Source organism: Lycorma delicatula, chromosome 8 (genome assembly GCF_047948215.1).
Source record: "Lycorma delicatula isolate Av1 chromosome 8, ASM4794821v1, whole genome shotgun sequence".
Lineage (NCBI taxonomy): Eukaryota > Metazoa > Arthropoda > Insecta > Hemiptera > Fulgoridae > Lycorma > Lycorma delicatula.
Window position 1 is genome coordinate 8,883,034 of NC_134462.1, and position 15,842 is coordinate 8,898,875.

Consider the following 15,842-nt stretch of genomic DNA (forward strand, 5'->3'; position numbering starts at 1 on the left):
CAGTGCGATTTTTAATTACTAGAAGAAATAAAAAAACATCTTATAAAATCCATCAAAAAAATTTCACTTTGAATAATATATAATTAAAAACAATTTTTACAATATATATCAGGTTTTAACTAAGCCCCTATTGCTGTCAAACTAATGAACAATTTACTGTCAGATAAGAAAAAAATAAATATATCACCTTAATATTAAACAAAAATGTTTTAACATATAGCATTCCTAATATTGAAAAATCAAGCAATATAATATGCAACAGAGAAGTTGAATCTATTCCTTAAAATAAATAAAAAGACAGATTTACAACTATATTTAAAGACGAAGGCCTAGAATATTCAAATTATATATTATAACAAGACACTTTTTAATAAACAAATGCAAGTTAAAAACACAGAAGTTTTTTTAAAAATAAAAGTTAAAGAAGAGATTATAATGCAATAGAATATACAGAACTAATAAATTACTATATGATATAAAATTTATGTTCTCAACTACAGAAAAAAAATCACAGTTATTGTGAATAACTAAAAAAATGAAAATCAAAATGTGAATTTAGTACATTACTTACTCTACTAGGTTTCCGAACATGCGTTGGGCTAGATGTTGGGTCTAATACAGGCAGCCGTTCAGGTTGTTCCTTTAATTGTCTGACTAGTTCCTTTAAAAGCTCTATTAGAAGTTCAGCATGAGCACCAGGAAGTAATTTTTCACTTACCTAAAAGAAAAAAAAAATATTTTTTATCAATGTATAATAATAAATTATGATGCCAAAAATTAATTTTAGTGAACAGTTTACCTTTAGCAATTCTAGTATGCAATACTAGAGATAAGACTGGTCTTATCTCTAGAACAATAACAGGTAATTATCTAATTACTGACTAAATCACAATACTCAAGAAAAAATAATAATGATGTATCCATCCAAATATAATTAATAATTTTTTTTTTAAATGAATAATATAAATGCATTTTATTTTTTTATATGCTCATCATTGTTTTCTAACTAATTTTCAAATTAAGGAGAATTTTTATACTATATACATAAGAATCCACTGCTTCAAATGACAGTTCAAACATGAACTGACTTAACTTACTCTGTCACTCTTCTCAAACAATTAAGAAACAACAACTTCTGAAGGCAGAAAACAAATAACCATGTAAAGGTCACTGGGTTCAAGGTACAAATTACAAAAGGTGATCAAAAAGTTTCTATTGGAATTTCTGAACAGAACCCTAGTTTTGAAAGGATTTTAAAGAATACTTCAACTAAGACTGTTGTTCCCAGTAAGTTGGCTTAAACTTCAATGCTGACTGGATTTGAACTTTTCCCTAAAAAGAACTAGAATGACACACTATGTTGATTGTTTTTACAAAAAAAAAATTCTTTCTTTCTCACAGTAGTCTAAAAAAAAGCATATGCATATGATATCCTTTGATTTTGTTGCAAGCGTAAATATTTTCATGACCTGGCTTGGCCTGCATATGGGAACGACTCTACTTCTCTATTCTCAGGAAATATGAAGTTCTGTCATGATGTGCTGGTTTTCTGCAACCTTCTTACATTTTTTTTCATTTGTTTGAAACAAATGAAAAAGTAGAGCCATTGCTTTATCTTTCTTTCACTTATTATATAAATATCTGGCAATTCACAGTGAATTCCAGTCGCATTAAGACTTTATGCACTGAAAAATCAAGTCGCAGAACAAACTTCGAAAACAGACAGGATTGCTCAATAAGGCAGTATATATAATTATTGATTTGCTAAATGTATATATTTAGCAAATATATAATATAATATATATATATTTGTTATGAGCAGGTGAAAAACCAATCAACAGCTAACTATCTAAAATGCCAATTAAACCTATCCTGTATACTTGATCTGAGTCAATGTAGCCAATCACTTTTTATTGGCCCTTACCGTTGATGTGTGTCTTATAAATAACTAATGAAAATAATAATACATACAATAAAATTACCAGATTGTTAGTGATATCATTTGGGTTAAAATCATCCATATTAAACCGGAATGTAACTGTTTTCTGTTTACTGGTTTCAAGCTGGCATTCAATGGCTCCTTCGTTGGCACTCAGAACAGTTAATTTTGGACCAGAAGGCCGGCTACGCCTTTTAACACTTCCAGTGCTTCCACCTGATATTTTTTTAGTTCGAAGATCTGCATTTGATGACTCAGAACTGGTGAAAATAAAAACAAATATTTATATATATATATATATATATATATATATATATATATATATATATATATATATATAAAAGTAAACAATCATTTAGGGCTTATTTACAACAAAAAAAAGAAGAAAAAAAAGGGTTTTCACACAATTTTTACTTACACTACTGAAGCAGTAAAAATTAACGATTACCAATCTATTAAGAGAAAAATCAAATGATGTACTTTAACAATATCACCAGTCTCAATAACAAACATACAAATGAGTTCATTTCAAAAATATCCAACTGCAGCATTACAAGAAAATTATCTCATATTTTTGGTTTCAACTATTGTTTTCTTCAAGTATGACGTAAAACTTAGCCCACTGCTGCTTTAGGTCATTTTGTGTTACATCAACAAGACCCACAACCTGATCAACTGGGATTTTCATGAAATTTGTTATGAATTACCTGTCGATTGAGAAAATATTGAATTTCAGAACTCTATCATAATGTTTTGTTTTAGAGCCCTTCAAATTTACTGGAAAATGGCAAATTTTGACTTGCAGCAATAGCATTAGGTCAACATAACTTTGTTATTTATTAAGGCAGAATAATAAACTTAGTTTTGTTTTAAAGTTTATTTGATGCTCTTTCATATGATACAGCAAGTCTATGTTTATAAAAAATTTGATTTCAAGGTCCCACCTTCAACCTTGAATTTAAGAAAAAACAGGTCACAATTTTTTAATAAAAAATATATGTTATTCATCATTATATTATGAAGCAGTTGAGAAAATTTAAAGCTGGGACACTGCTTTGAGATCAGGAGATAAAAAGTAAATATTTGTATTTACTTTTTTTTTGTTTTAGCAAAATTAATTTTTTTTTTTTAATTTCTAATAAGTTTTATAACAAGACTGTAGTGAAAATATTAAATCAAAATCATTATACTTTAAGTTTAAAAGTGAAATTAAGTTAATAATTTTAAGTAAAACAATAAATATCATACATTTTTAAATGATCTAAAAAATTCAAGTGTAAAACATAATTATGTATAAAATATAATCCTCAATACTCACTTCTAATACAAGAAGCTACAATAACATAAATAATAACTGTATGACTAATAATTAAAATATAATAATGTATGTCTTTAAATAATTACAGTTGTGGTGTTTATCATTTGGACATTTTGGCAGTCATGAAATCTTTCATAATGTAAAAAATTAAGGTAAATCAACAAAAATTTCAAATTAAAATTTCATGTATTCTTAAATTAACAGTTTAATTCCAGCAACTGTTATTTTAAATAAATATTTTAATTTGTATTAATTTTAGCAACAGTCTGATAAAATACATCAACAGCACTTACGTTTTGAATAATGCTAATGTACTGATTAATTTTTCAAAGTAATGTTTCTTGTGGCTTTCAATTATTGCTACTTACAAATTATACAAATAACATTAGTATTAAGTTAAATTTTAAAAGAGTATTTATGTGCTGATTTGAAATACCTGATTACTTCACTGTCAGTTTTTCATTTGCCTAAGTAGTTTCCTTTTTAAACAATGTATACGTACATCCAGTAGTAGTTTTCAGATTAACTTTTGTTAGTACTTCCCGTTGAGGTAATATTGTATTAGAATATCACGGTGCGCTGGAAAAACATAAGAAGGAGATGGACCTGAGAGTAAAGAAAACTTCCACTTCTGTCGATTCATTTGTAGAATACATAAGTCAACCACAAGTAATATTATAAATGCACATGACAAAACCTTTTAAATCAGAAATTTCAGGAAAACCAACCTTTGTTTCATGCAAAACTTGATGTTCACATTCTTAATTTTTCATAAATATGTGCGTGTGTACATGCACATAAATATGCACACAATTTATAATATAAATATTATGTGTACACAGACAATTTCGCTATCAGGTTCAACTTGAGATAAGTCTCAGAGTTTTTACTAGATACATTGAATATTTTTCCCTCGCTAAATTTTTGCAATCTTTTTGGCAGGATATGTTTTCTATTGCCATCTTTTAAATTTTACAGTTGATTCCCCAATACTCACTGGACTCTCAAAAGACTAATAACAGAGAGTCATTAGACTGACAATCTGTCTAATGCATATTTTGTTTCATCATAAATGACTTCATTAACATCATCTGCTTCTTCTGAAGCTTTATTAGTAATTGATGCAAGTTTTCTCCGACACTTATCACAAATCTTCCAATCACTTTCTAAACTTGGATTTATTTCTGTCATCCTTGGTAACACTTTTCTTAAATTCTTAGTAACATTATTATGACCTACTTCTTGAAATGGATTACAATATTTATTATTGTAAAAGGTTGCCAAACTTCAAAAGATACCCAACTTTAAAAAACCTGTAACTACACCAGCACTTAGCAATAAATAAACGAATAGTGAATATCTTGACTTCAGGCTAGGCATATTTATACAGTGCTCGTGATTTCGTATATCATGTTATTCCACAAATACATTATTTAAATAAATCAAATGTTTTAAGCTTTATTTAATATTGTTTACATTAAAACAATGGATACAGACTGTGACTGATGACACAGTAAACTTCAATACATTTTGTCTCAATTTCTATTAATTACACTGAGTCATCACATTATATCACCATTTGTCATTTGATTGAGTTGAGATATACCATTTCTTATTACTAGACAAAATAAATGAGCAACATATTATCTCATTACTTTTAGTTTCTTTTTGATCTACATTTTATTTGATTTGCAAGTTCAGTCAACAAAAATTTAAGTATTTACCACCTCAAAATCCCACAAATAAGATTATTTGTTAAAAAAACATTGATATACTTTTCTCTATTGATCCCAGTGCAGTCAGTTTCAAATGTGCATGGCTATTTTATAATATAATGATAAATAATATATATTTTTTATTAAAAAAATTGAAGATTTTTTTCTGAACTCAAGGTCAAAAGTCGAAGATGTGACCTTGAAATAAATATTTATGTAAACATAGGCTTGTATATCAATATCAAAGAGCATTAAATAAGCTTTAAAATGAGATTAAGTTTATCATTCTACCTTAACAAATAACAAAGTTATTTTGACCTAACACTACTGCTGCAAGTCAAAATTTGCCATTTTCCAGCAAAGGGCTCTAAAAACGAAATGGTTTATGATAAGAGATCTGAAATTCAGTATTTTCTCGTAAGTCTATCAACAGTTAATTCATAACAAATTTCATGAAAATCCCAGTCAGTCAGGTTGTGAATGGCTATCCACCTTGTTGATTTGACATAGAAAGACCTTTTATTACCTCTTATAATTTTAAGAAAGTCAAAATGATTGTTACCATAATCCAACTTATATCAGTGTGAAGCTATTTCTGCTCAGTTAATAGAACTTTAACTACAGATTTTGCAACTACCTTACACATATCCAAAAATTTATTAAAATTTCACACTCTGAACCTTTACTAATAACATTTGTTACTAGCAATTTATTGAACTATCACCCATAATTGTTCACAATGAAAGTTTATATTTTTCAGATACAACACTTTGGTTAAAATTCAACTAGAATGTTTATCATCTTCTGCCAAAATTTACTCATTTCTTTTCTTTCTATATTAACCCACATAGTATCTTTGCATATAAGTACACATTTTGGGTGCCAAAACCTTTGGGAAAATTTGATGCAATAGAATTATTCAAAACATTCAACTACTACGTACATCAAAAGAATACAATGAGAATAATCAATAATTTTAACTACTAATAATCAATAACTACTTTTCAGTAAATTTTTTACTATTAACACATTTATCAAGCATGGAACATATTTTCTTCATAAAATGCTACCTATAAAGATGGCCAACATTATACAGTTCTTTTGACTTGTCATTACCATAAAGACCAGGATTCTTGCATCTGATATTTTAGATGCAAGAATAAGTGAAAGTCACTTATTCAAGTGAAAGTCTGGGCTTCAAGAAGATGATCCATTTACTCCCAACCAAATGGTATGTGGATCAAATCAACATTAATGGCAGATGTCTGTCATCCACTCTGTATCTTACACGTATGTTTTCCCTCACTGAATCACTCATTCCATTTCCATCATAAAATTGTACAAAACAGACTACAAAAAAATAATTGCTTCTCCTAAATGGCATCTGTAGCAGGCTAATACATAACAATTTTAGTATGCACATACACGTAGAAGAATGTTTTAGTAGCCACACTTAGCAATAATACTTATTTTATGAACAAGCCTTTACAAAAAAAAAAAATCTTGCACATATAGCAAAGTTACAAGAGCAGTGTATTTTTAAACTCCTCTCCTCTTGCCACCATCTATCCCAAGAAATGATATTTCTTGAAAAGAGCCAATACCACACAATAAATTAAATATAAATTTTTTAAAATGCACCAATTAAATTGCCTTTAGTCAGTAATGTTGAAACAAAGCTAAGCTGTATAACTGTATGACAGATTAACGCTTGGGTAAAGTAATTAAAAACACATAGGTAAACTATATAAGGCCACATAAAACAATTTCAATTTTGTTGAACTTATTAGCCCTCCTATTTACACTGATATTTCAATTTTATTGATTTTTCTATAACAATACTGTTGATTTGTACAAGTTATCATTATTATATACTTGCCTGTAAACCAAACTATTTGTACATTTACTTCTACCAGGTAAGCGGGAAGTCCCTTTATACTGTAATAAATCCAGCTTAATCAGGCTCTACTGCTACCAATTCTCATCACTGATATTGCTTACTGCTGCTAGAAAAGGTGGGAAGGTTAAGCCATGGTGGGGATTGTCCGGCGTGTTCATTCGTGGTGGGATGACCTTAGTTGCAGTAAAGTGTAGAGCGATGGTGGATACGAGTGTGTTCACTGTCAAAGAGCATTTGTTAGCTTGTATTGTGGGTTCACGAATGTCCACACACCGGTAAAACATCGGAGAACATTATGAACAACTTCTATGTGCATTTTGGTAAACTGCCACTTACGACAAACGTTACTGACATGGAAGAAGAAGGCTTTTGTAACAGAAAGTGTTCTTGATGCTCCACAAAGTAGAAGACCGAGCACTCAAGCAGAGAGGTGAGTTGCTGTGGAGGCATTGATCCAACAATGATAAAATGCAACACACTGAAGTTCTGCAGAGTTAGGCATTCCAAGATTGACAATACGACACCATACGTGGAAGGACTTGAAATTTAAATGATTTCATCCAGCCACAGTATGAGTCAAGTGACAATGATCTTGATCAATGTGTTTCTGCATATCAATTATTTTTTTAATACTTTCTAAGAGCAAACAATAAAAAGAATGTCATGTTCTCAGATGAGTGTGCAATTTATCACAGCTCTTGTAACCAAAATGCTTTTTTTTAGACAAAAGGTAATCTTCACTTTTTTTTTAGTCAATTCAACAACATCCACCTCATGTTATGATTTGGGCTGGGATGACAGCTGAACACCTCCTTGGTCCTTATTTTTTCGATGGCACAGTTAACACAGTTACGTGAGAATGAGCGACGAGTTGCTTCCAGAATTAATGGCAAAAGAGATCACTGACTTGATTACATTTCAGCAAGACAGTGCTCCAGCACATTTTGCTTTGAATGTCTGCATATGCCTCAATGAAATTTTTTCAAACCACTGGATAGGATGTGGATCAGAAGAGTTACTTGCTCCAGTGCCTTGGCCAGCTAAAAGCCCTGACCTCACCACACTTAACAATGCAGTCTGGGTTTTGCTAAAGAAGAGATCTGAAAAATCAGATACATCAACAATGAGCAGCTCCAAGATGCTGTTTGGTCAGCAATTGAAATGCTCAGCTCTGATATGCTGTTGCAGATGAACTGAACTTGTAGGCACATACAATTGTGCTTTGAAAATGGTGGAACCCACAGACATTTTACTTCCATAGAAGGTAAACTGCACTATTCTAATTTTATAACTAGCATAAAGAGACCTCCTGCCCATCCACATTTATACGCAATATATTTTTTAAACACATCTCCTTTTATTCTTTTGACTACAAATAATTTTCAGAAGTTCCTAGAATTATCTATTCTATTATATTTTTATAATTTGTTCCATTTTACTGATTCACAATACTATGAACATTTCCATTTTTGTAATGCATATCCATTATTCAACAGATTAAGTTCAAAAAACTTATAGAAATACACAGTATAAAGAGCTCCGCAGAATCAAAACACACATGCGATTTTACTAAGTTAATTGGGTGTATACTGAGGGGTATTTATAATTGAACTATCAAAGACCACAAATGTTAAAATGATAAAAAAAAAATAATAATATAATAATAAGAGTGCATTACATCAAGAAAAAAAGTAAATTGTAAATAAAAACTTGCTACAAAAACAAAACTTTAACACAGAATATAGATATGATTAACAAGGATAAATCAAGTAATTTACTAATAAATATTAATAACAAATAAAAATATTGATATTTATTAAATCTACTTCAATAAAAACTGTTAACATTTAAATACCTTTTAGAATAAATTATTACTTAAAGAGTTAAACTTACGTATTATCAGCAGGCAAACTGACTGCTACAGCAGCAGATTCTGAGTCAGCTACCTGAAAATAAATAAATAATACATTATAAAATGTGCAATAAGAGTATGTACAGGTAATTTACATTATCTTCTTATAAACTGTCTTAGAGTACCCTTCAACACTTAAATGTATTATGAAACATTACAAATGTCATTGACTGTCATATATACAGGGTGGGTGAGACATCCTTTTACACTGAATAAATCCAGCTTAATCGGGCTCTACTGCTGCCAATTCTCACCAATGATATTTGCTTACTACTGCTGAAAAAGGTGGGGAGGATAAGCCATAGTGGGGATCGTTCGGTGTTTTCATTCATGGTGGGATGAACTTAGTTTTAGTCATGTGTGGAATGATGGCAGAAACGACTGTTGAAGAACATTTTAGATTTTGTGTAGGTCCACAAACATCCACACACTGGTAAAACATTGGAGAACATAAGTGACTTTGTGAGTTTTGGGAAATAAGTCACCATCACGGCAAACATTAATAACGTGGGAGAAGAAGGCTTTTGCAACAGAGAAGTGGGAGGAACACTCGGGCTGAGGAGGTGTGATGCTGTGGAGGCATCGATCCAATGATCACCGATGAAATCAACATGCCAATGTTCTACAGAATTAGGCATTCCAAGAACGACAATTTGACAACATAAGCGGAAGGACTTTAAAATTAAATGTTTTCGTCTGACCACAGTTAATGAGTTAAAAATGATAGTGTCCTTTTAGAGTGATGTGTTTATACATGTCAGTTATTGCTTAAACATTTTCTAAGGGCAAACAATAAAAAGAATGTCATGTTCCCAGACGAGTTGCGATTTATCAAAGCTCTCATAACCATAATGTTTTTTCTGGACGAAAGATAATTCTCACTTTTTTTTAAAAATCTAACTTCCGCCTCTTGTTATAATTTGGGCTGGGATGACAGCTGAACATCTTCTTATTCCTTATATTTTCAATGGTGTAGTTAATCAACACAGTTAACTGTGTATTTGTGATGAATGGTTGCTTCCAGAATTAACGGCAAAAGAGATCACTGACATCATTATGTTTCAGCAAGACAGTATTCCAGTGCATTTTGCTTTAAATGTCTGCAGACACCTAAATGAAATATTTTCAAATCATTGGATTGGATATGGGTCAGAAGAGCTGTCAGCTCTTTGCCTCACCCAGCAAGAAACCCTGACCTCACCACAACTGAAAAAGCACTCTGTGGTTTTGTAAAAGAAGATATCTAAAAACATAGATAAGTCAACAAGCAGTTCCACGACACTTGTCTGGTCAGAATTTGAAATGATCAACACTGATACGCTGTTGCGGATGAACAACCGGACATGAAGGCATCTACAGCTGTGCTTTGAACATGATGGAACCCACACAAACATTTTAAATCCACAGAAGGTAAGCTGCACTATTCTAATAATTTCATAACTAGCATAAAGGGACTTCCCACCCAACCTGTACATCAATAAGTGCAAAAATTAATTTGTATTATGTCAAAATTCCAATAATATATCTACTAAACAGACACATATTTTAAGGCAGATCAACCGTAAAGTTGTATCTCATTACAAAACAAGACATAAAATGATGGTAACAACATTTTTCACTAAAACATTCAGATAAATAATGTAAGAAAAGTCTTTTTCATATAATTCTAGTTTTGTTATACTTTTTCTAGGTTTTTCTTCTAGTATTTATATTACTATGTAATATAATACATCAGTATAAAGATTACACTGATGTTTTTAAAATCCTACTATAGAACTTCTTTCATGCAAAATACTATACTTTAATATACAAATAGTTCATAAATTGGAGATCAACTGTATAAGTTTTTATTTTATTACACTGGATTTCCAGTCTCATATTTAAGTGCACATCAAACAATGAGAATAGTTGACAGTTACAGAGATTACAGAAGTACAATGATTTTTGTAGAATATGTATTAAGAGGCCCCCCTTTATCTGCCAAGAGCTCTTATTGGATGATATAAAATTACATGTCATTGCTTTTTCCACTTTCCTCTGTTTATCTGGTAATTTGCAAAGTTTATTTTACTGAATTTGAAGTAATCAAAAGGCAATACTACTATAGTAAGTACAAAATAGCACGATAATAGCTCTTTCAACGCAGGGAAATTTAAGGATTAAAGATTCTCCTTTTTATATATAAAATTTCCCATTTTATTTTTTTCTTATTCAATTGATTACAACAGCTGTAACACAACTGAAACAGTTGTAATCACTTGATAGTCTTAAATTTTTTTGTAATCTATAAGCATAATTCACAAATGGTTTGTTTGATATAAAAATGTTAACTGCTTAAAAGCAGATTAGGCTTTTAAGGAAAAGTAATGTGTGGACAAACAAGAGAGGTATAATGTTTACAATTTCTTTATGTTAAATGAAGCAGTGAATCAGTTACAGTTAAAAAACAAAACTGCATTTGCAACTGATATTAGTGAACCCTCTGTTTGGAGGATTCTAAATGAATCCCAAATAATTGGAAATTAAAAATTCATTAATAGAGAAAAAAGTAAAATTTTATCAACGGTAAATAATAAACTTGCTCATGGTGTAATTTGACAAATGATAAATGAGATACATATATTAGAGAAAAGATAAGACCAACTTATCAAACCTTTACAGAAAGGTTGTTGCAGACATAAATTTCAAAGCAAACAAGTCCATCTTTTCACACTCTTGTAAAGATCAAATAGAGGAAGACAACAAACAATGGATGTTATCTGTTTGAAATACATGATAATCAAATTAATAGAATTAATTATTTACAACGTATAATGCAGTACTGACATGATGATCGAAATAAAGTTTATGTTGATAAAAAACTTATGTGCAGACTAACTCTATACTACAAGTAAAGGCTAGTGTCAGATAGATGGCAGTAAAGAGGGACATCAAATACCAAATTCAAAAGGAAACCGACTGATTATTGTTAATACTGGTGGCCAAGCTAGATTTGTTTCAAATTCTTTACTTATTTTTACATAGGGACATTTAAATTATGTAAACTGATTACCATGATATGAATTTCTCAAATTTCAAAAGATGGGTAGAAGAAAATTTCATTGCAAATCAACCAGATAATAAAATAGCCATTGACAATGCCCCTTATCACAACATAGTAGAAAAACGCTCTCCAAATTCTAATTCAAGGAAAGCTGAAATGCATGAGTGGTTAAGTAATCAAAATATTCAGTTTTCATACTTTATGTTGAAACCAGTTATAAGACCTAATTAAAAAATTAAATCAAAATGCTTACATAAAAAAAAAAGATTGATAAAATTTTTAACACACGGGCATTCAGTATTTAGACTGCCTCCAGATCATCTGCAATTAAACCTTATTGAAAAAATATGGACAAAAGAAGGTAAACAGCATCCTGGCAGTCATAACGCTGATAGAATGGAATCCATTGAGAAATATCAAGATAAATTGCTATAGTGGATGCTTCTAATTGGGAACCTTCCATATTGTAACCATGTTAAAAATATTGAAATGCATTAACTGAAAATTAATGTTTATTAGATAATGTGGTAATTATTATTACAGAGGATGATTCATCATGTAGTGGACAGCAATTAACTTTCCTATTACAAAAGATAAAGATTAATTTTGTTTATTTGTTAGTAAAATATACTTATTCAACATGAAAAAATTTCAATATAAAATTTATTTTAATTTACATTTAAAATAGTTAAAACTATACTGTTAATTTGATCCTATTTTTTGTTTGTTTCGTTTTTTGAAGTCATTAAAAAAATAGTTTGGAAACATTTTCATTGATTACATTTAAATAGCTGTTATTAAAAAAGTATCAAAAAGGTAACATAAAATAAAAAAAAGTATTTCAATAAATAATAACCAAATATCAGGATAATTAGGATCAAACAATAACCAAATTTCCATTCAGCAGTAATATTTATTACTTGTTAAAAAAATCCTTTTGCTTGACCTCCCACTTAAATATCTTGCTATTTTGTATGCACTGTACATGAAGGTTTTTGTTATACTCATTACACATAAATTAAAAAAAAAAAATTGTTTATTAGTGAATTTAGAAATTGCTAATGAAAGTAAATATAATAACTACATATTACATTAATAATTAAAATAAATATAAGAATAATAATTTATTTTACAACCAATATTTCCACTGTTTTTAACAGAAATCAATCTTCTGAAATATTCTTAGTGTACAATTTAAGATAATATTTTTGTAGACAATGGCTCAGAGTCACAGGGCTTTTTACATTCTTGTTAAGAAGAGATACCATTAGTGTACAGGACCATTACTGTTTTTTACAACTTGATTATTCCCATTTACCTAGAACATGGCAGTAGTAGCATCTTGAAATTATTAGGTAGACAAGGATGAAAAAAAGGTCAATGGTCACAAATTCACGTTTAATATCTAGTACCTGTATTTAACTGAAATTAAAAATTGAATGCAACTTCATTAATTCATGTTGTAATTTATTTGAGGCAAATGCTATTAGTAGTTGATATATCACAACGGGTAAATTCTGTAATAAAATTAATCAAAGATTGCAATTACTTGTGGTTTATAATTATAAAATAATACAGAAAGTATGTTTTTTCAATCAGGAAATTCTAGTATCTCCTAATACTAGAAGATACTAGTATCTCCTGATACTAGTTGTAGAGATACTGCTACGATTAGCATTGAGATTGCATAAGATGACCGATTGAATTGCACTTTCTATTGACCAGTGCTTTTCACTAACAAGCAAATGAAATACAATTAACTTAATCATATTTCATTTTAGTGATTTTTTTTTTTTTAATAATATATTCTTCAGATTACCTGACTTATTTAACATTACTGATTGACCGATTCATGGCAGAAATAATTAAAATAAATGAAGAATATTTCAAAACCAATTTCCAACTGACTGGCTGTTGAAAATAAACTGTTTTTATAATAAACTGGTAGGTATGGCAATTTTCATCACAAGATGATGAGAATATATGCTGGTATACTATAGCTAAAATATAATATGTTGGTCTACTATAGCTACCAGCAATCTTTAATCTTGTTTCACACCCATCTTAAATCCATTCTGGTCAGTAAAGTATTGGGTGATGAAATACTGGAAATACTGTGAGACTGATACTAGAAATTAAAGGGAAAATATAATTGTGTGCATAACAAAAGAAAACAGCAATAGCTAATCAATACTAATGGATTTGTTCTAAAACTAGGAGAATTGTGAATGATAAAAACTTTGATTTCTGAACATTCAAATATGACTTTTTAGGATTGCAACAGAGATGACTGGCTGAGTCCTGTGGAAGGCAAGTATTAAAACAACTGACTGACATAACAAAACTCAAAAAGCCAGTTACAATAAAAATTGAGATGAATATATTAACAGAATTATGTCTGTGGATGAGATACGTTATGTTTATGAATACAAAGTCAAGGAACAGTCCAAACAATGGTTGCATACAGGTTCACTTACAAGCCAAAACATTCAAACTGATTCAGTGATGGCTGCTATTTTTTGAGAGCAAAACAGAATTGTATCATCTGAATTCATAGAATCCGAAACGATAATTTCAAAAGTAATTATGAAATGCTAAAGGAGATTCAGGGATCAACAATAAAAAAATCTGATGTGGACCTCATATGACTTCCTTACACATTTTTTCCTATACACATTTTTTTTAAATGAAAAATACATAAAATTTATTTCATTAATCATTTCTGCTATTTTTTCATTCTTTTTTTACTTCCTTGTATGAAATAAAGGAAGTATTGTGATTGCAAAAATCTCGGTTTTCAGATTTCAACAGAAATACCCATTTTGACCATCCCTGAATCCATTTTCACTAGTTTTGGCATGATGTCTGTACATACATACATATGTATCTCGCAAAACTCAAAAATGATTAGCAGTAAGATGTTGAAGTTTTGGATTCAGGACTGTTGTCAACTAGTCATGCAACTCCTGTTTTGATTGCAATCAACTTGACCAAAAATGTCCAAAAAAAAGTTCAAAATTCAAAACATTGGATTTTGGATTTTTCTTAACTGCAATAATAAGCCCTCATTGAGAGATTTTCAACAGTATATCATAAGCGATACTTATTTTCATTGGTTCCAGAGTTATAACCAAATAAAATTTTAATTAATGAAATATTTTTATTTTACAAGGGGAACAAGGGGCACATTGGTTCAAATTCAACTTCATTTCCTTTTTTTAACATTCTTTTTTAAATTTAAATATATTGATTTATTAATAATTAATTATTAACCTGATTGTAAAACTTTTTTTTTACAATAAATAATTCAATAATAACATGAAAAAAGTATGAAAAAAAATCAGAAGTTATTAGTGAAATAAAATGTTATATACTTTTAAAAATGTGTGTGTGTGTGTGTGTGTGTGTGTGTGTGTGTGTGTGTGTGTGTGTGTGTGTGTGTGTGCGCGTATGTGTGTGCGCGCGTATGTGTGTGTGTGCGCGCGCGCGCGCGTGTGTGTGTGTGTAACTTAATAGGTGTAAAAGGAAGTCATGTATCCATATCAGATTTTATTTTTACTGTTGCTATTGAATTATTTATCAAAAAAAAATTTACAGAGGTTAATAATTATTAATAAATCAATATATTTAAATTTAAAAAAAGGAGATCAAGTTGCATTTGAATCAATGTGCCTTCCACTTGTAAGATCCAAATATTTCATTAATTAAAATTTTATTTGGCTACAACACTGGAACCAATGAAAATAAGTACTACTTATGATATATATCATTGAAAAGCTCTCAATGGGAGTTTATTGTTGCAGTTAAAAAAAGTCCAAAATCCAAAAAATTTGGATTTTGGGATTTTTTAGACACTTTGTGTTCTGTCCAGTGCAATCAAAAGGAGAGGTGCACAACCTAGATGTTACAACAGTCCTAAATCCAAAATTTCAACATTCTACGGCTAATCATTTCTGAGTTATGCGAGACATACATACACACGTACCTACAGATGTCACACCGAAACTAGTCAAAA

At 29.8% G+C, this 15,842-nt stretch overlaps 1 protein-coding gene across 7 annotated transcripts in view; it reads right to left on the reverse strand.

Moving 5' to 3' along the window:
* Positions 1-15,842, reverse strand: part of LOC142329299 (uncharacterized) — a 216,374-nt gene that overhangs the window by 97,549 nt on the left and 102,983 nt on the right. For all 7 annotated transcript variants that reach the window (XM_075373751.1, XM_075373747.1, XM_075373745.1 and 4 more), the window contains 3 exons: positions 8,766-8,818; positions 1,983-2,199; positions 572-718 (listed from right to left, as the gene is read on the reverse strand). In XM_075373751.1, coding sequence (XP_075229866.1) covers positions 572-718; positions 1,983-2,199; positions 8,766-8,818 — 417 coding nt within the window. The remainder of the gene's footprint in view (positions 1-571; positions 719-1,982; positions 2,200-8,765; positions 8,819-15,842) is intronic.